This window comes from Phyllobates terribilis, unplaced genomic scaffold, assembly GCF_046119375.1.
Source record: "Phyllobates terribilis strain yellow unplaced genomic scaffold, ASM4611937v1 Scaffold_3__8_contigs__length_932513732, whole genome shotgun sequence".
Taxonomy (NCBI): Eukaryota; Metazoa; Chordata; class Amphibia; order Anura; family Dendrobatidae; genus Phyllobates; species Phyllobates terribilis.
Window position 1 is genome coordinate 768,789,458 of NW_027362763.1, and position 25,683 is coordinate 768,815,140.

The 25,683-nt window shown below is 41.0% G+C and overlaps 1 protein-coding gene across 4 annotated transcripts in view; it reads left to right on the forward strand.

The window, feature by feature from the left end:
* PAK5 (p21 (RAC1) activated kinase 5) overlaps positions 1-25,683 on the forward strand; it is a 220,977-nt gene that overhangs the window by 71,566 nt on the left and 123,728 nt on the right. For all 4 annotated transcript variants that reach the window (XM_073672236.1, XM_073672238.1, XM_073672240.1 and 1 more), the window contains exon 2: positions 23,269-23,492. In XM_073672236.1, coding sequence (XP_073528337.1) covers positions 23,269-23,492 — 224 coding nt within the window. The remainder of the gene's footprint in view (positions 1-23,268; positions 23,493-25,683) is intronic.

Consider the following 25,683-nt stretch of genomic DNA (forward strand, 5'->3'; position numbering starts at 1 on the left):
CACAAAAGAGAATCTAGCAAAAATCAAATCATTGATCATTTCACACAAAACTCCAAAAATGGGCCAGACAAAAGTATTGGCACCCTCAGCCTAATACTTGGTTGCACAACCTTTAGCCAAAATAACTGCGAACAACCGCTTCCGGTAACCATCAATGAGTTTCTTACAATGCCCTGCTGGAATTGTAGACCATTCTTCTTTGGCAAACTGCTCCAGGTCCCTGATATTTGAAGGGTGCCTTCTCCAAACTGCCATTTTGAGATCTCTCCACAGGTGTTCTATGGGATTCAGGTCTGGACTCATTGCTGGCCACCTTAGAAGTCTCAAGTGCTTTCTCTCAAACTATTTTATAGTGCTTTTGGAAGTGTGTTTTGGGTCATTGTCCTGCTGGAAGACCCATGACCTCTGAGGGAGACCCAGCTTTCTCACACTGGGCCCTACATTATCCTGCAAAATTTGTTGGTAGTCTTCAGACTTCATAATGCCATGCACACGGTCAAGCAGTCCAGTGCCAGAGGCAGCAAAGCAACCCCAAAACATCAGGGAACCTCCGCCATGTTTGACTGTAGGGACCGTGTTCTTTTCTTTGAATGCCTCTTTTTTTTTCCTGTACACTCTATGTTGATGCTTTTTCCCAAAAAGCTCTACTTTTGTCTCATCTGACCAGAGAACATTCTTCCAAAACGTTTTAGGCTTTCTCAGGTAAGTTTTGGCAAACTCCAGCCTGGCTTTTTTATGTCTCGGGGTAAGAAGTGGGGTCTTCCTGGGTATCCTACTATACAGTCCCTTTTCATTCAGACGCCGACGAATAGTACGGGTTGACACTGTTGTACCCTCGGACTGCAGGGCAGCTTGAACTTGTTTGGATGTTAGTCAAAGTTCTTTATCCACCATCCGCACAATCTTGCGTTGAAATCTCTCGTCAATTTTTCTTTTCCGTCCACATCTAGGGAGGTTAGCCACAGTGACATGGGCTTTAAACTTCTTGATGACACTGCGCACGGAAGACACAGGAACATTCAGGTCTTTGGAGATGGACTTGTAGCCTTGAGATTGCTCATGCTTCCTCACAATTTGGTTTCTCAAGTCCTCAGACAGTTCTTTGGTCTTCTTTCTTTTCTCCATGCTCAATGTGGTACACACAAGGACACAGGACAGAGGTTGAGTCAACTTTAATCCATGTTAACTGGCTGCAAGTGTGATTTAGTTATTGCCAACACCTGTTAGGTGCCACAGGTAAGTTACAGGTGCTGTTAATTACACGAATTAGAGAAGCATCACAGGATTTTTCAAACAGTGCCAATACTTTTGTCCACCCCCTTTTTTAGGTTTGGTGTGGAATTATATCCAATTTGGCTTTAGGACAATTCTTTTTGTGTTTTTTCATTGAAGACAAATTAAATGAAGAGAATAATACCAAAGAATTTGTGATTGCAATCATTTTCAGGAAGAAACTGAGTATTGTCTGACAGAATTGCAGGGGTGCCAATACTTTTGGCCACCACTGTATATATATATATATATATATATATATATATATATATATATATATATATACACACACTGCTCAAAAAAATAAAGGGAACACTTAACCACTTCGCACCAGAGCCTGTTTTTGCCTTCGTGACCGGGCCAATTTTTTCAATTCTGACCACTGTCACTTTATGAAGTAATTACTCTGGAACGCTTCAACGGATCCCCCTGATTCTGAGACTGTTTTTTCGTGACATATTGTACTTCACGATAGTGGTAAAATTTCTTCGATATCACTTGCGTTTATTTGTGAAAAAATCAGAAATTTGGCGAAAATTTTGAAAATGTTGCAATTTTCAAACTTTGAATTTTCATGCCCTTAAATCAGAGAGATATGTCACACAAAATAGTTAATAAATAACATTTCCCACATGTCTACTTTACATCAGCACAATTTTGGAACCAACATTTTTTTTTGCTAGGGAGCTATAAGGGTTAAAAGTTGACCAGTGATTTCTCATTTTTCTAACAAAATTTACAAAAACATTTTTTTAGGGACCACATCATATTTGAAGTCACTTTGAGGGGCCTTTATGACAGAAAATACCCAAAAGTGACACCATTCTAAAAACTACACCCCTCAAGGTGCTCAAAACCACATTCAAGAACTTTATTAACCATTCAGGTGCTTCACAGGAATTTTTGGAATGTGGAAGAAAAAAATTAACATTTAACTTGTTTCACAAAAATGTTACTTTAGACCCATTTTTTTTTATTTTTGCAGGGGTAACAGGAAAAAATGGACCCCAAAATTTTTTGTGCAATTTCTCTTGAGCGCGCTGATACCCCATATGTGAGGGAAAACCACTGTTTGGGTGCACTGCAGGGTTTGGAAGGGAAGGAGCGCCATTTGACTTTTTGAATGTAAAATTTGTTTGAATAATTAGCGGACCCCATGTTGCATTTGGGGAGCCCCTGATGTGCCTAAACAGTGGAAACCCCCCACAAGTGACACCATTGTGGAAACTAGACCCCTTAAGGAACTACTCTAGATGTGTGATGAGCACCTTGAACCCCAAGGTGCTTCACAGAAGTTTATAATAATGAGCTGTAAAAATAAAATTTTCACATTTTTCCCACAAAAACGTTTTTCATCCCTTAACTTTGCATTATCATAAGGGTAATAGGATAAATTACACCATGAAATTTGTTGTGCAATTTCTCCTGAACACGCCGTTACCCCATATGTGGAGGCAAACCACTGTTTGGGCGCACGGCAGGGTTTGAAAGGGAAGAAGCGTCATTTTACTTTTTGAATGTAAAATTTGTTTGAATAATTAGCGGACGCCATGTTGCATTTGGGGAGCCCCTGATGTGCCTAAACAGTGGAAACCCCCACAAGTGCCACCATTTTGGAAACTAGACCCCTTAGGGAACTTATCTAGATGTGTGGTGAGCACCTTGCACCCCCAGCTGCTTCACAGAAGTTTATAATATTGAGCCATAAAAATAAAATTTTCACATTTTTCCCACAAAAATGTTTTTCATTCCCTAATTTTGCATTATCATAAGGGTAACAGGATAAATTGCACCATGAAATTTTTTGTGCAATTTCTCCTGAGTACGCCGATACCCCATATGTGGGGGAAAACCACTGCTTTGGTGTACGGCAGGGTTTGGAAGAGAAAGGAGCGCTATGTTGGCTGGGATAGGTTGCAGACACCATGTCACATTTGAAGAGTCGCTGACATGCCGAAACAGCAGAAACCCCCACAAGTGACCCCATTTTGTAAACTACACCTTACAAGGAATTCATCTAGGGAAGTAGTGAGTATTTTTTATTTTTTTAATTTATACCATTGGGCAGTGAAAAAAGCATAATTATATTTTTACCACAAAAAAATGTTTTACCCTCAGATTTTACATTTTCACACAGGGCAATGGGTAAAAATTGTGCCGAAATGTGTCACACAATTTCTTCTAAAAGTGGCAATACCCCATATGTGGCTGTATCGTACTGGTCAGCCATACAGCGAGATCTGGGGGGGACGGAGCACGATTTGACAATTGGAGAACAAATTATTGTAGAGTAGGCATTTGGATTTGGGAGCACAAAATTTTCTGAATTTCTTTTGGGGGGCAAGGGCCATTTCGCTTTTCCAGAGCCTTTCTGCTACCAGTAACTTGGAAGTCCCTTATATTTTTAACAGATGACGGACCTGAGTGGGGACTAGCTTTTTTTGAGGACTGAGTTGAAGCTTTTATTGGGAACATTTTACGTAACATTTATCCCGCGCTCTAGGCTGAGCACTTACATCGGGGTTTCCATCTAAATTTCCAAGTGATGTAATTCAGATGAAACCCCTGCGGGATCCATTCACTGTAATGAGGCAGCAGAGTTACTCTGGACTCCGTCTGGCCTCTGTTTAGCGGTGTCCTTTTTTTCAGAAGTGCACAAAACTGTGGCCAACCGCACTTTTATGCACGCCTAAAACAAATGACACCGTGGGATCACAGGCCAGACGGCATCCACAGTGGCCTATATCTGCCTCATTACAGGGAGTCTTCCGTCATGGGTTCCGTCTGAATCACGTATTTCAGAGATTTACACGGAAACTCTGGTGTAAGTGCTCAGCGCAGAGCGCAGGATAAATGTGAGCAGAGCCTTACTGCGATCTTTGGGAGACATAATAAACAAATCAGCAGCAGGTGAAGAATTGGTTTTATTTATTTTTTACGCCGTTCCCCGTGCGGTATAAGTGATGAGATTACTTTATTCTTCGGGTTGGTGCGATTACAGAGATACCAGATTTATATCGGGTTTTTATGACTGACAGCTGTCACACACTAAGAGACGCATTTTTTTGCAAAATCTAGTTTTTGCATCGCCATATTTTGAGAGCTATAATTTTTCCATATTTCGGCCGACAGAGTCATGTGACGGCTTGTTTTTTGTGGGACGAGTTGACATTTTTATTGCTACCATTTTTGGGTACGTGACACTTTTTGATCGCTTTCTTTTCCGTTTTTTGGGAGGTAAAATTAACAAAAACCAACAATTCAGGAATTGTTTTTTGAGTTTTTTTTATGCAGTTCTGCGTGTGGTAAAAGTGATCAGGCAGCGTTATTCTTCGGGTCAGTACGTTTACAGCGATACTACACTTACTGTATATATTTTTTATGTTTTGGCGCTTTTACACAATAAAACAATTTTATAGAAAAAATATTTTTTTTGCATTGCTTTATTCTGAGCGCTATAACTTTTTTTATTTTTCGGCTGATGGAGCTGTATGGCGGCTTTTTTTTGCGGAACAAGATGACGTTTTCAGCGGTACCATTTTTATTTTCATTTTGCTTTTTGATCGCATTTTTTTCCACTTTTTGTTTGGCGATATGATGAAAAAGCATATTTTTTTGCTCCGTTTTTTATTTATTTTTATTACGGTGTGCACAGAAGGAGTTAATTAGTGTGACAGTTTTATAGATCGGGTTGTTTCGGACGCGGCGATACCAAATATGTGTACTTTTTTTGGTTTTGCATAAATATATACGGATTTATTGGTTTAATATTTTATTTATTTTTATTTATTTTGTGATTTTTTTTTTAACAGTTTAAAAACATGTTTTTTTACTTTTTTTTACATTTTTACTTAGTCTCTGTATGGGACATTAATTTTTATTTTTCTGATCACTGATCTCATGTAATGTAATAGACATGTATTACATTACATGAGATCTTTGCTGACTTTCACAGTCAGTGTGTCCTGCCAGGCTTCAGCTGCAGGCTGAGCCAGGCAGGACACCATATATGGCAGATCTGGAGGCGGTCATGTGACCTCCAGCTGTCATAGCAACGCCAGGTCCTGGAAGGTATAAGGGGGCCGTCGGAGAGGTAAGTGGATGACCCCCTCTCCTGCTGTCTTCTATATGCCGCGATCACTATAGATCGCGGCATATAGAAGACAGCAAAGGGTTAACATCACTGGGACCTGATCCAATCAGGTCCCGATGATGTTCCCTGTCAGAGCTATCGCTCTGCACCGTAATCGCAGCGCTTGCAGGACCTTGGGGGTCCTGAGCGCTGCGAGACCACCCACCTTTTTTAAACGTCGGCGCTGCACAGAGCCCAGCAAGCGCCGACGTTTATCTACAGTGGGCCGTCGCGAAGCGGTTAAACAGAATATAACTCCAAGTAAATCAAACTTCTGTGAAATCAAACTGTCCACTTAGGAAGCAACACTGATTGACAATCAATTTCACATGCTGTTGTGCAAATGGAATAGACAATAGATGGAAATTATTGGCAATTATCAAGACACCCTCAATAAAGGAGTGGTTCTGCAGGTGGGGACCACAGACCACATCTCAGTACCAATGCTGTCTGATGTTTTGTTCACTTTTGAATGTTGGTTGTGCTATTACACTCGTGGTAGCATGAGACAGAATCTACAACCCACAAAAGTTGCTCAGTTAGTGCTGCTCATCCAGGATGGCACATCAATGCGAGCTGTGGCAAGAAGGTTTGCTGTGTCTGTCAGCGAAGTGTCCAGAGGCTGGAGGTGCTACCAGGAGACAGACCAGTACACCAGGAGACGTGAAGGGGCCGTAGGAGCGCAACAACCCAGCAGCAGGACCGCTACCTCCGCCATTGTGCAAGGAGGAACAGGAGGAGCACTGCCAGAGCCCTGCAAAATGACCTCCAGCAGGCCACAAATGTGCATGTGTCTGCACAAACGGTTAGAAACCGACTCCATGAGGGTGGTATGAGGTCCCGACGTCCACAGATGGTGGTTGTGCTCACAGCCCAACACCGTGCAGGACGCTTGCCATTTGCCACAGAACACCAGGATTGGCAAAGTCGCCACTGGCGCCCTGTTCTCTTCACAGATGAAAGCAGGTTCACACTGAGCACATGTGACAGACGTGACAGAGTCTGGAGACGCCGTGGAGAGCAATCTGCTGCCTGCAACATCCTTCAGCATGACCGGTTTGGCAGTGGGTCAGTAATGGTGTGGGGTGGCATTTCTTTGGAGGGCCGCACAGCCCTCCATGTGCTCGCCAGAGGTAGCCTGACTGCCATTAGGTACCGAGATGAGATCCTCAGACCCCTTGTGAGACCATATGCTGGTGCGGTTGGCCCTGGGTTCCTCCTAATGCAGGACAATGCCAGACCTCATGTGGCTGGAGTGTGTCAGCAGTTCCTGCAAGATGAAGGCATTGAAGCTATGGACTGGCCCGCCCGTTCCCCAGACCCGAATCCGATTGAGCACATGGGACATCATGTCTCGCTCCATCCACCAACGTCACGTTGTACCACAGACTGTCCAGGAGATGGCGGATGCTTTAGTCCAGGTCTGGGAGGAGATCCCACAGGAGACCATCCGCAACCTCATCAGGAGCATGTCCAGGCATTGTAGGGAGGTCATACAGGCAGGTGGAGGCCACACACAATACTGAGCCTCATTTTGACTTGTTTTAAGGACATTACATCAAAGTTGGATCAGCCTGTAGTGTGTTTTTTCACTTTAATTTTGGGGGTGACTCCAAATCCAGGCCTCCATTGGTTAATAAATTTGATTTCCATTGATGATTTTTGTGTGATTTTGTTGTCAGCACATTCAACTTTGTACAGAACAAAGTATTCAATGAGAATATTTCATTCATTCAGATCTAGGATGTGCAATTTGAGTGTTCCCTTTGTTTTTTTGAGCAGTATGTGTAATATATATATATATATATATATATATATATATATATATATATATATATATATATATATATATATATATATATATATATATATATTACAAAGTCACTTATTATTATGTGTATTATTGACTTATGAACTAAAGAGCGTTCTTTAAGATTCTTTAAGGCTATGTGCCCACGTTGCGGAACTGAAGCATATTTTTTACGCTTCTCCCTGGCGGGAAAATCGCATGCGGATTTTACATGCGGTTTTCCCGCCAGGTAGAAGCGTTTGTGAGGCGTCTTTGCAGCGTCTTTGCATGCGTTTCCGCATGCGGGTTATCAAGCACTTCTCCAAGTGATTTAAGCATCACTTGGAAAAGTGCTTGACAACTTGTTCACACTATGTAAATCCATGCAACCAGCATGGATTTATATAGTGTGACCAAGTAATAGTTAAAAAAAAAAGAATCAGAATGGTAAAAAATAAAAAAAAAAGTTTATACTCACCTTCCGATGCATTCTCTGCCCCTTCCGGAGTCTTGAGCGGCTCACACTGTTGTGTGCAGGACCTGCGGTGACGTCTTTGAGTCATGTGATGGGTCACATGACTCAATGACGTGGCAGGTCCTTCACACTACAGCGCGACGGCGGGAAGACATCAGAAGATAAGTATAAACTTTATTTTTTCTTTTTTTTTTTTACAGGTTCTTTGGTACCCAGGTCTGGATGAGAGTCTCCTCTCATCCAGACTTGGGTACCATCTGCACATTGATTCCGCTGCGCCTCCGCAAAATTAATGAACATGCTGCGGATTTTTGACCGCAGCATATACGCTGCGGAAAAATCCGCAGCATGGGCATTGACATTGCGGAATGCCATTGGGGACCATGGGGTGCAGATATACATGCGTTTTACAAGCGTTTACGCTGCGGAAATTCCGCAGCATATACGCCTGTAATACGCAACGTGGGCACGCAGCCTAAGAGCGTAATATAAGCATCATCCACAAAAACAGTGCCATATCTTGGATGAATAAAACTTCCATGTAGCTGCCTGAAGGACAGTGCTATATTGTGATGTTACAGCCATTCACTGCAAAGTGTACAGTGGTGTGAAAAAGTATTTGCTGCTTCCTGATTTCTTATTCTTTTGCATGTTTGTCACACTTAAATGTTTCAGATCACAAAACAAATTTAAATATTAGACAAAGATAACACAAGTACAAGTAATCACAAAATGCAGTTTTTAAATGAAGGTCTTTATTAAGGGAAAAAGAAATCCAAACCTACAGGGCCCTTTGTGAAAAAGTGATCGCCTTCCCGCCCCCTTAAAACATAAATTAACTGTGGTTTATCACATCTTTGAGAAGCTGAGTTCAATTTCCCTAGCCACACACAGGACTGATTACTGCCACACCTGTTCTCAATCAAGAATCACTTAAATAGGACCTGCCTGACAAAGTGAAGTAGACCAAAAGATCCTCAAAAGCTAGACATCATGCTGCTATCCAAAGAAATTCAGGAACATTTAAGTGTGACAAACATGCAAAAGAATAAGGAATCAGGAAGGGGGCAAACACTTTTTCACACCACTGTATCTAGTTTTCAGTGACTCAATTAATACCATCATATATTGTCCAAAAGCTCAAATGAACCTAAAAACAGCACTATAAAAGTTATTAATAAAACTGCTATATTATTTTATCAATTGATGGTGTTTGCAAGCCTCTGGTGCCAGGCCATTTTATGGTGTCCCCTTAAAGGGGATGTGCCATCAGAATTTCGCTATTTGTTTAAACCTGTTTTTTCTGGTAAATGTATTTTTTCTCAATATTTTTTTCAATTTCCATATTACTGTCTATAAAGGAAATGATACAAAGAAACATAAATCTTGCAGCTTTCACCCTCACCACTATGTGTAATATTAGACTCATACCTCCTGTTCTTTTTAGCAGCCACAAAAGCAGCAATATCTGGCTCTGACGCTATTTGTTTGCATGTATTTACTGAGCATCTTCTTTTCTTGGCAAAGGTGATTGTGAAGGGAGGGGAGGAGGCGAGCTGTGACCATCACCTATTGTGAATGGTGGATCCTGTGTACATAGGAGTACAATGATAGTTAACACCTCTATCTGTGATGATAATGAGACTGCTGAAAAGTGTTATGTACAGAACAGGAAATGGAAGTCTAATATAAGGCCTAGTGGCCAGTGTGAAAATTGCAAGATTTCCACACGTTACTAATATAGAAAATGAAAAAAAAAGTAAAAATTTTATGTAAATAATTGATTCCCTTTAAAGATACTATGAAATAGGAGACTGACTGCATAGTGCATATTGTAAAAGAAAAAATAACAACTTACATTACATTTTGCAAACCAGATATTTAAGAATTTCTAGCTGCTTGAAGGGAAGTGCTGTCATGTCTGCACACTCCTCTATGGCTGGGATTGTTTGGACACCAGCAAAACTTTGTTCTAAAAGCAGCTGACTGCGGCTGGAATGTAACAATGATCCAGTTACAACTTCCAGTAAAACGATGGACGAGTCGCCTGAATCATTGTGCTGTCGTGTGCACTTTCACTGGAATCTCTACAGGCAGGGAGCTGGCTGCTCATTCTAACCCAGTGAGCAACCATCAGGAAGCTCATATTTTCTGACAAATCTCATAGAGCTCCAGAAACAACAGCCATAGAGGCAGAGTGAAGGAAACATAATGCACGGGATGATTTACCTGACTGGTAAGTTCTAAGTGAATTTATTTACCGTAATTACTTTTCCACCTTACTGTACTTTGTTCTGGACTTGGTTGTAAATTCCCTGTTGCAATGTGTGGTATGCTCCCCATTGATGCCATCGGGAGTCACCTATTACCACAGACATGTTCATGGGGGCCGGATGGACTTGATTTTTTTCTAAAAAAAAAAAAGAAGCTAAAAACGCCTAACATGTAGACTTCGATAATTTAGTATAAGCTCTAGGGAACTCCAAAGTATTTAACTGCATTTCCAACACTTTAAACACACATCGATAAACATATGCTTATCTATATTGGCCAACATTAGAGAATGTGTATATATGACGTGCAGCTTTGGCTTAAAAATGTATATAAAATTCAGTACTTAGATGACTGAGCAACGCCTGTGCTACTACTGGGATTATGGTGTGAGGTGGCTTCATGTACAGTGACCAGACCTCTTTAGTCTTCACTCCTGGTACACATCAGGGACATCATTGGTCAGCAATTGCAAAGGGAGCTGCCAGCAGCGGATCTTGATGATTTGCCCAAGTGCATTCAGCGTGGCGGAACATTCCCAAGACAACCACTAATAACTGCACTGATAGCAGCCAAGGCATTTAAGTGCCAGGATTTTTGCACGTGACGCCAATGCTTTATATTGTTTACATCAAGATGTTTTGAAAATGTTGTTTACATTGTTTAATAATTGGCATATCATTATCATATCGATACTGCGAATTCCATAATTCCACCACTTTTCCTTAGTGTTGCAATTTTATTGTTCAGCAGCTTGTGTGTGTGTATGTGTGTGTGTGTAAATATATATATATATATATATATATATATATATATATATATATATATATATATATATATATATATATATATATATGTGTGTGTGTGTGTGTGTGTGTGTAAATATATATATATATATATATATATATATATATATATATATATATATATATTCAATGTGTGAAATAAGTATTGAACACGTCACCAATTTTCGAAGTAAATATATTTTTAAAGGTGCCATTGACATGAAATTCTCACCAGATGTTGGTAACAACCCATCAAATTCACACAGGCGAAGAAATCAAACCATAGATGTCCATAAATTAAGTTATGTGTCATAATGAGAAATGATGCAGGGGAAAAGTATTGAACACATGAAGACTGAGAGAAAAAAAGAACCAAAACAGCAGCCCTCTGTAGGGGTCAAGATATATGCAAACACTGAATACATGAGATCATGAGATCTAAACTGCACTGTTGCTAAATAGAATGTACTTAGAAAAATAAAGGTTTTTAGCACTTAAATTGGCCAATTCATGCCCATCAACCACGGCAAGGTGACCTCCCTCTGATGGGTACCGATCCTAATACTTGTCTCTCTCAGGCTATAAGCCAACAATTTAAATGGGCATGTAGGAAGCAGCACTAATTAAAAGCACCATTGGGCAGATGGGAGGAGTTCAGAGTCAAAAAGGAGTTTAGATCTCATGTATTCAGTATTTATTGTATCCATTCTTTGTAGGTGGGAAAACTTGCAAAATCGGCAGTGTATCAAATACTTATTTTCCCCACTGAGTATATATGAAACTGTTCTTTTATTCTTTCAACAGACTTTGCAAAAATCAAGAGTGAAGGCTAATATAAGAGACTTTGATATAGCGAGGGGGAGGAGAAGTGAGTAGCAGAACGATAACACAGGCAGAGGTAGACCCAGAAAGGTCATGCTGATCTTTCTAACAAGTCTTTTACCTCTCCCCAGTGCTGAATTCACATCTACACTGATCAGTACTGTTGTATAATTTTCCCCCATGCTTTTGTTTGTGTGTTAACTATGGAATGACGAGCAGGAACCAGTTTCAGTGTGCTGTACTGTGTATAGGAGAGTATAGGAGATATCATAGCAGCTAGTCTACTTCCACCATCTCAAAATCAATTGCAAATTAAAGAAATTATCTAATCTTCTTTCTTCAGGAGCGCAGCGCTCCTCTGCCTCCTGGCTTCCTGCTTGTCTCTGCAGCATTGGAGGAGAACAAGGACACTGAAGGTAGCTGGATCCTGCAGTCTGTCCAGATTCAGATCATCACTTGCAGGCTCTAAAGCAAAGAGCATTTAAGCGCATGCTCCTTTCCTAGGAAACTGGCCACCTCTGATAGACAGAAGAGGTGGCTGGTAACCTAGGCAACAAGTAGTACACAATAGGATTAAAACTTCCTCGTTTCTTGAGAACAGAGAGGTTTTTTACCCATTTAACAAGATGAGGCACAAGCCATTTAAGAGATTAGAACTTACAGAGGGGAAAGCTGGTGAAAATGCATGCATGATAGAAGACACATAATGGGAAGTAATGGTGTTATTCCTCATGAACACACAGCAGCTTATTCTGGAAAGTTTCTTGTTGGTATAGTTCCCTTTTAAAATGCTTTGGCAGCAGAGTATGTATAATGAATAGCTCTCTATGCTTTCTAAAAGTTGGCATATTAAATATACATGGCGAATGTACAATATTGGTCAGAAAATAAATATTTTATTGTGCTGACTGAGTAAAGGAAAGCTTATAGTTGGAATTCTCCAGTGGTGATCATATACAGTGCATTGTGAAAGTATTTGGCCCCCTTGAACTTTTCTACCTTTTGCCACATTTCTGGCTTCAAACATAAAGATATAAAATTCTAATTTTTTTGGGAAGAATCAACAACAAGTGGGACACAATCGTGAAGTGGAACAAAATTTATTGGATATTTTAAACTTTTTTTAACAAATTAAAAACTGAAAAGTGGGGCATGCAATATTATTCGGCCCCTTTACTTTCAGTGCAGCAAACTCACTCCAGAAGTTCAGTGAGGATCTCTGAATGATCCAATGTTGTCCTAAATGACTGGTAATGATCAATAGAATCCACCTGTGTGTACTCAAGTCTCCGTATAAATGCACCTGCTCTGTGATAGTCTCAGGGTTCTGTTTCAAGTGCAGAGAGCATCATGAAGACCAAGGAACACACCAGGCAGGTCCGAGATACTGTTGCGGTGAAGTTTAAAGCTGGATTTGGATACAAAAAGATTTCCCAAGTTTCCCAAGGAGCACTGTGCAAGCGATCATATTGAAATGGAAGGAGCATCAGACCACTGCAAATCTACCAAGACCCGGCCGTCCCTCTAAACTTTCATCTCGAACAAGGAGAAGACTGATCAGAGATGCAGCCAAAAGGCCCATGATCACTCTGGGTTTCTGTCAATTATCAAAGACAATTATTTGTCACAACTTGTGCAGGAACCAACTAGAGGGACGGCCCTTTTAGACTTAATATTAACTAACAGGCCAGACAGAATAACTGAGGTGCAGGTCGGGGGGCACCTGGGAAATAGTGACCACAACATTATACAATTCCACATGTGCTTCAGTAGGGTGCCCAGCAAGGGAGTCACAAAAACACTGAACTTCAGGAGGGCAAAGTTTGATCAGCTAAGAGATGCCCTTCACCTTATAGACTGGGATAGTATCTTCAGTAATAGGAGCACGGATAGAAAATGGGAAATTTTCAAAACAGTCCTACATAGTCACTGTAGAAGGTACATACCTTATGGGAATAAAAGGGCTAGGAATAGGAGGAAGCCAATGTGGCTAAATAAGGAAGTCAAGAGGGCAATGAAAAACAAAAAAAGGGCTTTCGGTAAACTTAAACAAGAAGGCAGCGAGGAAGCGCTAATAACTTATAGGGAAAAAAACAAAATCTGTAAGAAACAAATAAGAATAGCAAAAGAGGAGACAGAGAGACTAATTGCCAAGGAAAGTAAAACGAATCCCAAACTGTTCTTTAACTATATAAACAGTAAAAGGATTAAAACTGATGGAGTTGGCCCATTGAAATATAACCTGGGTAAAATCATAGAGGGCGATGAGGGTAAAGCAAACCTACTCAATAGCTTCTTCTCCACTGTTTTCACAAAAGAAAACTATTTATCGGAGGAAATGCAGAGTGATAAAGTAAACCCTCCGCTAAATATCACCCACCTAACCCAGGAGGAAGTTCAGAAACGCCTAAATAATATCAAAATAGACAAGTCACCAGGCCCAGATGACATACACCCCCGGGTACTAAAAGAATTAAGTAATGTGATAGACAGGCCGCTGTATCTTATATTCAAGCACTCTTTATGGACAGGGACTGCCCCACTAGACTGGCGCCAAGCAAATGTGGTACCAATATTCAAAAAGGGGTCTAAAAGTGACCCTGGGAACTATAGACCAGTCAGCTTAACGTCTGTTGTGGGTAAATTGTTTGAAGGATTTCTTAGAGATGCTATTGTAGAATATCTTAATGATAATAACTGTCTAACTCCATATCAACATGGATTCATGAGGGATCGCTCCTGCCAAACAAACCTGATGGCCTTCTACGAGGAGGTGAGCTCACAGCTGGACCGGGGAGAGTCAGTGGATGTTGTATACCTTGACTTCTCCAAAGCGTTTGATGCTGTGCCACACAAAAGGTTGGTCTATAAAATGAGAATGCTTGGTCTGGGGGATAATGTGTGCAAGTGGGTAAATAGCTGGCTGAGTGATAGAAAGCAGAGGGTGGTTATCAATGGAGTAAGCTCAGGGTGTGTCAGGGTTACTAGCGGGGTGCCTCAAGGGTCTGTCTTGGGCCCTATATTATTTAATATATTTATTAATGATCTAGTGGAAGGGTTGCATAGTAAAATAGCAATATTTGCTGATGATACTAAACTTTGTAAAGTAGTTAATACAGATGAGGATAGGGCACAGCTACAGGAGGATTTAGATAAATTGGAGAGTTGGGCCAAAAAATGGCAAATGGGGTTCAATGCCGATAAATGTAAGGTCATGCACATGGGAAAGAAAAACAGCAGTCACCCATACATATTAAATGGGAAACCGTTGGGGAAATCTGACATGGAGAAGGACCTGGGCGTCTTGGTTAATAGCAAATTAAATTGGAGTGCCCAGTGTCAGGCAGCAGCTGCGAAGGCAAATAGAGTCATGGCATGCATCAGAAGAGGAATAGGGGCATATGATGAGAACATTGTTCTTCCTCTGTATAAAGCGCTGGTAAGGCCGCACTTAGAATATTGTGCACAGTTCTGGGCTCCGGTGCTCAGGAAAGACATATTGGAGCTAGAGAGGGTACAAAGGAGGGCGACTAAGGTAATAAAGGGAATGGAGGGACTAGAATACCCAGAGAGGTTGTCAAAATTAGGCCTATTTACATTGGAAAAGAGAAGGCTTAGGGGAGACCTCATAAACATGTATAAATACATCAGGGGCAGTACAGAGATCTCTCCCATGACCTGTTTATACCAAGGATGGTGACAAAGACGAGGGGGCACACTATGCGTCTGGAGGAAAGGAGGTTCCTGCACCAGCATAGAATGGGATTCTTTACGGTCAGAGCCGTGAGACTCTGGAACTCTCTGGGAGAGGAAGTGGTGATGTCCAACTCACTTAATGAGTTCAAGAGAGGCCTGGACGCCTTTCTTGAGAACAATAAAATTACATCTTATGCTTAGTTAATTAATCCAGGGATTTAATCTGACTGCCAGATTGGTGTCAGGAAGTGAATTTTTCCTCAATGATGTAAATTGGCCTATACCGCATGGTATAGGAATAGCGGAATAGCTGCAGTGCACAAGAAATAGGCTGAACTGGATGGACGCTTGTCTTTTTTCGGCCTTATAAACTATAAACTATAACTATAACTGCAGAGATCTACAGCTGAGGTGGGAGAGTCTGTCCATGGGACAACAATCAGTCGTACACTGCACAAATCTGGCCTTTATGGAAGAGTGGCAAGAAGAAAGCCATTTCACAAAGATATCCATAAAAAGTCTTGTTTGAAGTTTGCCACAAGCCACTTGGGAGACACACCAAACATGTGGAATAAGGTGCTCTGGTCAGATGAAACCAAAATCGAACTTTTTGGCCACAATGCAAAACGATATGTTTGGCGTAAAAGCAACACAGCTCATCACCCTCAAAACACCATCCCCACTGTCAAACATGGTGGTGGCAGCATCATGGTTTGGGCCTGCTTTTCTTCAGCAGGGACAGGGAAGATGGTTAAAATTGATGGGAAGATGGACTGAGCCAAATACAGGACCATTCTGAAAGAAAACCTGTTGGAGTCTGCAAAAGAGCTGAGACTGGGATGGAGATTTATCTTCCAACAAGACAATGATCCCAAACATAAAGCAAAATCTACAATGGAATGGTTCAAAAATAAACGTATCCAGGTGTTAGTATGGCCAAGTCAAAGTCCAGACCTGAATCCAATCAAGAATCTGTGGAAAGAGCTGAAAACTGCTGTTCACAAACGCACTCCATCCAACCTCACTGAGCTCGAGCTGTTTCGCAAGGAAGAATGGGCAAGAATTTCAGCCTCTCGATGTGCAAAACTGATAGAGACATACCCCAAGCAACTTGCAGCTGTAATCACAGCCAAAGGTGGCGCTACAATGTATTCACTCAAGGGGGCCGAATAATATTGCACGCCCCACTTTTCAGTTTTGAATTTGTTAAAAAAGTTTAAAATATCCAATAAATTTCGTTCCACTTCACGATTGTGTCCCACTTGTTATTGATTCTTCCCCAAAAAATTTGAATTTTATATCTTTATGTTTTAAGCCAGAAATGTGGCAAAGGTAGAAAAGTTCAAGGGGGCCAAATATTTTCACAATGCACTGTATGTATTTTTCATGGAGACTGACGTCACTGCATTGATGTGGCAGGCTCCTTGAATTAAATAAATGATTCATTATATTTTACCTCCTTTGGGGCAAGGACATAGTTGTTCACAAGGATTGTATTCTGGACCTGAAAGGGAACCTGTCAGCAGCTTTTTGCCCTCCTAAACTGTGGAAACCACAATATAACTACTAGGATGATCCTTCTAAACAAACCCATGTGTGGTAACAACAGGACATCATGCACTAGAGCAGGGATGTCAAAATCAAACACACAGAGGGCCAAAATGAAAAACTTGGACAAAGTCGCGGGGCAACCAGTATACCATATAATGAGCCCCACATAGTTCTCCATACAGAATAATGGGCCCCACACAGTCCTCCATACAGTATAATGGGCCGCACATAGTCCTCTGTACAATATAATGGCCCCACATAGTCCTCCATACAGTATAATGGGCCCCACATAGTCCTCCATACAGAATAATGGGCCCCACATAGTCTTCCATACAGTATAATGGCCCCACATAGTCCTCCGTACAGTATAATGGCCATACATAGTCCACCATACAGAATAATGGGTCCCACATAGTCCTCCATACAGTATAATGGGCCCCACATAGTCCTCCATACAGAATAATGGGCCCCACATAATCCTCCATACAGTATAATGGCCCCACATAGTCCTCCATACAGTATAATGGCCATACATAGTCCACCATACAGAATAATGGGTCCCACATAGTCCTCCATACAGTATAATGGGCCCCGCATAGTCCTCCATACAGTATAATGGGCCCCACATAGTCCTCTGTACAATATAATGGCCCCACATAGTCCTCCATACAGTATAATGGGCCCCACATAGTCCTCCATACAGTATAATGGGCCCCACATAGTCCTCCATACCGTATAATGGCCCCACATAGTCCTCCATACAGTATAATGGCCAGACATAGTCCACCATACAGAATAATGTGTCCCACATAGTCCTCCATACAGTATAATGGGTCCCACATAGTCCTCCATACAGAATAATGGGCCCCACATAGTCCTCCATACAGAATAATGGCCCCATATAGGGGTGGTGGCTCTGATGTTGCGGGCCAAATATAATCACCCTGCGGGCCAGATTTGTCCCACGGGCCGGAGTTTGACATGTATGCACTAGAAGAAGGTTTGACTTCTCTACTAGAGTGGCTGCTGGGCTCCATACCACTCCTGCACAAGCCTTGCCCCCACCAATGACGTGCTCTACTCAGTTCGTCCAACTCTGGTTTCCAGACCAGAAGCAGCAGAGCCAGAATCTCAACAGAAGACTAGATGACCCACATAGAGAGGAATACCTGTTTATAAATGGTCACGGCACAATAGGAAAACCATAGTGTGAATAAATGAAACAGATCATTTCAGAGATATCACCATGTAGCTGAACCTTAGGGGTACGTTCACATGTGGCAGATTTGTGTTCCCTGCCAAACAACCCCATTCAGTCAATTAAAACTGTAATTCAGTTGAAAAAACGCCTTCAACAAATCTGCTAGGGAGACAGTACTTTTTGTACAATTGCTTTTTGTTAGGGTTCCTAATTATAAGCTGATCACACAATGCTTTTTTACTCGAATACCCTGATACCAGCTGTTATATGTGGAAGACCAACATAGGGAAAATGGAGCATCAATGTAATGCACAGGCTTACTGGGTCCTCTGGTCATCGCTTTTACTGATAGATTAGAGCCTTGAACAAGGAACTCCGCCATTATTATTTACCAACATTCTGCTTACCCCTGTATAGACATGTATCCTTCTTTTATTTTGGTCGGTCTGCACGGTGGCTCAGTGGTTAGCACAGCAGCCTTGCTGCGCTGGAGTACTGGGTCCAAATCCCACTAAAGACAACATCTGCAAGGAGTTTATATGTTCTCCGCGTGTTTGTGCGGGTTTCCCCTGGGTTCTCAGGTTTCCTCCCACACTCCAAAGACATACTGATAGGGAATGTAGATTGTGAGCCCCAATGGGGATAGTGATGATAATGTATGTAAAGCGCTGTGGAATTAATGGCGCTATATAAGTGAGTACAATAAATAAATAAACAAAATAAATAAAATATCCTGATATACACTGTGTGCAGAATTATTAGGCAAGTTGTATTTTAGAGGATTATTTTTATTATTGATCAACAGCTATTTTCTCAATCAACCCAAAAGTCTCATAAATATCCAAGCTTAATATTTTTGGAAGTTGGAGTGTTTTTTTTTTTATATTTAGCTATTTTAGGAGGATATCTGTTTGTGCAGGTAACTATTACTGTGCAGAATTATTAGGCAACTTAATAAAAACCAAATATAATCCCATCTCACTTGTTTATTTTCACCAGGTAAACCAATATCAGTGCACAAAATGTAGAAATAAACATTTCTGACATGCAAAAACAAAATCCCAAAAAATTAGTGATCAGTATAGCCACCTTTCTTTATGATGACACTCAACAGCCTTCCATCCATAGATTCTGTCAGTTGCTTGATCTGTTTTCGATCAACATTGCATGCAGCAGCCACCACAGCCTCCCAGACACTGTTCCGAGAGGTGTACTGTTTTCCCTCCCTGTAGATCTCACATTTTATGATGGACCACAGGTTCTCTATGGGGTTCAGATCAGGTGAACAAGGGGGCCATGTCATTATTTTTTCTTCTTTTAGACCTTTACTGGCCAGCCACGCTGTGGAGTAGTTGGATGCATGTGATGGAGCATTGTCCTACATGAAAATCATGTTTTTCTTGAACGATACCGACTTCTTCCTTACCACTGCTTGAAGAAGTTGTCTTCCAGAAACTGGCAGTAGGTCTGGGAGTTGAGCTTCACTCCATCCTCAACCCGAAAAGATCCCACAAGTTCATCTTTGATGATACCAGCCCATACCAATACCCAACCTCCACCTTGCTGGCGTCTGAGTCGGAGTGGAGCTCTCTGCCCTTTACTGATCCAGCCTCTGGTCCATCCATCTGGCCCATCAAGAGTCACTCTCATTTCATCAGTCCATAAAACCTTTGAAAAATCAGTCTTAAGATATTTCTTGGCCCATTCTTGACGTTTTATTTTATGTTTCTGGTTCAAAGGTGGTCGTTTTTCAGCCTTCATTACCTTGGCCATGTCCCTGAGTATTGCACACCTTGTGGTTTTTGATACTCCAGTAACGTTGCAGCTCTGAAATATGGCAAAACTGGTGGCGAATGGCATCTTGGCAGCTTCACGCTTGATTTTGCTCAATTCATGGGCAGTTATTTCGTGCCTTTTTTGGCCAACACGCTTCTTGCGACCCTGTTGGCTATTTACCATGAAACGCTGGATTGTTCGGTGATCACGCTTCAAAAGTTTGGAACTTTCAAGACTGCTGCATCCCTCTGCAAGACATCTCACAATTTTGGACTTTTCAGAGCCCGTCAAATCTCTCTTCTGACCCATTTTTCCAAAGGAAAGGAAGTTGCCTAATAATTAAGCACACCTTATATAGGGTGTTAATGTCATTAGTCAACACCCCTCCTTATTACAGAGATGCACATCACCAGATTTACTTATTTGGTAGTTGGCTCTCAAGCCTATGCAGCTTGGAGTAGGACAACATGTATAAAAAGTATCATGTGAGCAAAATACTCATTTGGCTAATAATTCTGCACACAGTGTATGCTGTGATATTACCAGCTTTTCTGAAAAACAAAAACAAAACAGGGTTTTGTGATATTCTGTCACAAGAAGTGTATACTATATATGCCTATGTGTGGTTGCGGTGTGAATTGCAGCCTGTCAAGGGTTTTGTTAGCAGGTCGTGATATTACTGCATTATTTGTCAATATGGAAGTAATAGGAATCTCTTTTGGGCAGTTCGGGCTTAAGGGCCCCCTTTCTTAGAAAATACAGTTTCGGTAGATAGGTGTGACTTGAGAGAGCTTGTGTAGTATAGAAATGATAAGGAAGTAGGTGATCCAAACCTGTCTGTCGATGGAAAAATTCAAGGACTGCAGTAATTACTGAAAAAACACAATTCTGTTATTAACTTACCGGTATAGGATTTATGGTGCAAAAAAACCTAAAAATCACCAAAATGGTTTTTTTAAGAATGGAAAAAGCAAAAATGCAACAGGTTGTAGTGATGTGCATTATTTCTATATTTCTATATGCACTTGGTTTGTTTTATGGTTTTCGTTTCACAGGGCAAAATGTGTTCTTAATGAATTACCATGAATCACCATTGCCAAAATATGTTCTTTAGAAATGAAGCTCATTGTACTTTGACAAAAGAGCTAAAAGAAGTTTTTGCTCTTACTCTATACTACTGTTACCGCCACATGCTAACAGCAGAATGCCCATGCCCGTGTCTTAATAGATTTCGTGATACACCCGATTGTAATGTTAGCAGTCGTACCCTTACTAAGAATATGAAGAGTATGTAGAAATGAGAAAAATAAGCTTCACTATCTGCAGGAATACATTTCACAGAGAGCTGTTGTATTTAGAAGCAGTGGATTTTTATTACTTTCCTACACATTTTGAGACTGTACTGGTCTCTTCATCTGAATATAACAATAAATGCATACAAGATGGTATAGATGATAAAAACAGCTCCCAATATTCTGAAAATGGACGGGCCAGTGTGGGTCTGGTGACCGCTGACTTTTTTGGGAGGCCACGATGTAAAAATGAGATTAAATGGTCTTGAAACACATAGAAAATTAAAAGACAACAGCTCTCGGTTGAACTTTCTTCCAGTTAAGCCAATAGTAAAACTTTTTCTAATTTCACTCTTTTCATTGGTTCAGAAGGTCTGGTAAGTGTTGGCTACAGTTGACATAAACATTTATATATACAAGTGAATGGAGGAGCACAACACCCAGTGATGACCTGATCCAACCCCAGAGGAAACATACAGTGGGTACGGAAAGTATTCAGACTCCTTTAAATTTTTACTCTTTGTTTCATTGCAGTCATTTGGTAATAAAGTACACTCTGCACCCCATCTTGACTGAAAAAAAACAGAAATGTAGAAATTTTTGCAAATTTATTAAAGAAAAAAAAACTGAAATATCACATGGTCATAAGTATTCAGACCCTTTGCTCAGTATTGAGTAGAAGCACCCTTTTGAGCTATTACAACCATGAGTCTTCTTGGGAATGATGCAACAAGTTTTTCACACCTGGATTTGGGAATCCTCTGCCATTCTTCCTTGCAGATCCTCTCCAGTTCCATCAGGTTGGATGGTGAACATTGGTGGACAGCTATTTTCAGGTCTCTCCAGAGATGCTCAATTGGGTTTATGCCAGGGCTCTGGCTGGGCCAGTCAATAATGGTCACAGAGTTGTTTTGAAGCCACTCCTTTGTTATTTTAGTTGTGTGCTTAGGGTCATTGTCTTGTTGTAAGGTGAACCTTCGGCAAAGTCTGAGGTCCAGAGCACTCTGGAAGAGGTTTTCATCCAGGATATCTCTGTACTTGGCCGCATTCATGTTTCCTTCAATTGCAACCAGTCGTCCTGTCCCTGCAGCTGAAAATCACCCCCATAGCATGATGCTGCCACCACCATGTTTCACTGTGGGGATTGTATTGGGCAGGTGATGAGCAGTGCCTGGTTTTCTCCACACATACCACATAGAATTATCACCAAAAAGTTCTATCTTCGTCTCATCAGACCAGAGAATCTTATTTTTCATAGTCTGGGAGTCCTTCATGTGTTTTTGAGCAAACTCTATGAGGGCTTTCATATGTCTTGCACTGAGGAGAGGCTTCTGTTGGGCCACTCTGCCATAAAGACCCAACTGGTGGAGGGCTGCAGTGATAATTGACTTTGTAGAACTTTCTCCCATCTCCCTACTGCATCTCTGGAGCTCAGCCACAGTGATCTTGTGGTTCTACTTTACCTCTCTCACCAAGGCTCTTCTCCCACGATTGCTCAGTTTGGCTGGATGGCCAGGTCTAGGAAGACTTCTGGTGGTCCCAACCTTCTTCCATTTAAGGATTGTGGAGGCCACTGTGCTCTTTGGATCCTTCAGTAATGCAGAAATTCTTTTGTAACCTTGGCCAGATCTGTGCCTTGTCACAATTCTGTCTCTGAGCTCCTTGGGCAGTTCCTTTGAGCTCATGATCCTCATTTGGTCTGACATGCACTGTGAGCTGTGAGGTCTTATATAGACAGGTGTGTGCCTTTCCAAATCAAGTCCCATCAGTTTAATTAAACACAGCTGGACTCCAATGAAGGAGCAGAACCATCTCAAGGAGGATCACAAGGAAATGGACAGCATGTGATTTAAATATGAGTGTCTGAGCAAAGGGTCTGAATACTTATGACCATGTCATATTTCAGTTTTTCTTTTTTAAGAAATTTGCAAAAATGTCTACATTTCTGTTTTTTTTCAGTCAAGATGGGGTGCAGAGTGTACTTTAATGAGAATTTTTTTTTTACTTTTTAGAATTTACCAAATGGCTGCAATGAAACAAAGAGTGAAAAATTTAAAGGGGTCTGAATACTTTCCGGACCTATTGTAACAAGGGATCATTATTTGGTTTCACACCTTAACTCTCTGATTTGCCCTATGACACACTATTTTCTCTTGTTTTCCCATAGTTTTAAAACTCCCTAAGAATATGTCATCTTTCTCTGTAGGTTTAACCGGATTGCCCAAAATGTTTGGAAAGAAAAAGAAAAAAATTGAAATATCAGGGCCTTCAAACTTTGAACACAGGGTTCACACTGGATTCGATCACAAAGAGCAAAAGTTCATTGGCCTTCCCCAACAATGGCAAAGTTTGCTGGCAGACACAGCCAATCGGCCCAAACCGATGGTTGATCCATCTTGTATCACACCTATACAGCTTGCACCCATGAAGGTAAGATTTTATATTGCTACTTTGTCTTTTATGTCAGTATAAAGGAACATAAATAATGATTATGTAATTTCCTCTCATATTTATAGAACCAAGATATAAATACAATATTGTTATATATCTAGTCTACAACTATTACTAAAGTATGCAAATATTATAAAGAACTAGCAGATAATATGTGTGTGTACATATCTGTATTTTGCGGATTATAAGACGCACCGAACTATAAGACGCATCCCAAATTTTGGGGTGGAAAATAGGATTTTTTAAATAAAATGGTGGTGCATCTTATAATCTATTTTAGCGGTAGCTTACTGGGTGGGCGGTTTAGCGAGAGGTCACAGGAGGTAGGGTCGCTGTTTGAGGAGACCAGCAGCAGCAGGAGTGTGGCGATGCTGTGGTGCCTGGGCGCTCATTAGATGTCGGCGCTGGTGAGCGGAGTCCCCTTTCCCATTCAGTTCCATGCTGTGGACTTTGGTAAAATGGCTGCTGGAGGCGGCTAATGCGCAAATTGAAATCTCAGTCTGCGCATGTGCTGCCTCTGGCTGCCATTTTCACTGGCATCGACATCTAATGAGAGCCCTGGCACCTCAGCATCAACGCACTCCTGCCCCCACCGGCCTCCTGAAGCAGTGACCGTGCCTCCTGTGACCCCACTCCACCACCGCCGAATTCCCATTCCCCGATAAGCTCATTTCGGATTATTAGACGCACCTCCATTTTCCTCCCAAATTTGGAGGAAAAAAAGTGTATCTTATAATCTGAAAAATATAACATATAAATTGTCTATATCATTGCGTAAATACAATAGTGTGGGACTGAAGATAAGAAATACACATATATCTTCTGGAAATATTGTTTGGACCAATCGGTTAAAATATGCTCAAAAGAAAACTCGAAAATGGTCAATAATACCAATGGTCATATGAAGATAATAATTTTTTTTTTTTAAAACACAAGTAGGTGTGTAGTGACAATGTAGGAGACAGGCGCACAAACAGTATATAAAAACAATGAAAAAATATATAAAAAGTGACGTGCAAAGGGAAACTGTAAGGTATAAATATATAGATACAATATATTTGTTTACTGGCCATATAGTCGCATATAATATAAGGAGAATATCTGTTATGGCATAATAGCTGGCATGGTAAATAAAATGCTAGAAGTGCATATCAAAAAATGTGTGTATATATATATATATATATATATATATACAGTACAGACCAAAAGTTTGGACACACCTTCTCATTTAAAGATTTTTCTGTAGTTTCATGACTTTGAAAATTGTACATTCACACTGAAGGCATCAAAACAATGAATTAACACATGTGGAATTATATACTTAGCAAAAAATAGTGAAACAACTGAAAATATGTCTTATATTCTAGGTTCTTCAAAGTAGCCACCTTTTGCTTTGATGACTGCTTTGCACAATCTTGGCATTCTCTTGATGAGCTTCAAGAGGTAGTCACCGGAAATGGTTTTCACTTCACAGGTGTGCTCTGTCAGGTTTAATAAGAGGGATTTCTTGCCTTATAAATGGGGTTGGGACCATCAGTTGTGTTGTGCAGAAGTCAGGTGGATACACAGCTGATAGTCCTACTGAATAGACTGTTAGCTGCTTTTTTCTTGCCATAATACAAATTCTAAGTAAAGAAAAACGAGTGGCCATCATTACTTTAAGAAATGAAGGTCAGTCAGTCCGAAAAATTGGGCAAACTTTGAAAGTGTTCCCAAGTTCAGTTGCAAAAACCATCAAGCGCTACAAAGAAACTGGCTCACATGAGGACCGCCCCAGGAAAGGAAGACCAAGAGTCACCTCTGCTTCTGAGGATAAGTTTATCCGAGTCACCAGCCTCAGAAATCGCAGGTTAACAGCAGCTCAGATTAGAGACCAGGTCAATGTCACACAGAGTTCTAGCAGCAGACACATCTCTACAACAACTGTTAAGAGGAGACTTTGTGCAGCAGGCCTTCATGGTAAAATAGCTGCTAGGAAACCACTGCTAAGGACAGACAACAAGCAGAAGAGACTTGTTTGGGCTAAAGAACACAAGGAAAGTACGTTAGACCAGTGGAAATCTGTGCTTTGGTCTGATGAGTCCAAATTTGAGATCTTTGGTTCCAACCACCGTGTCTTTGTGCGACGCAGAAAAGGTGAACGGATGGACTCTACAGGCCTGGTTCCAAC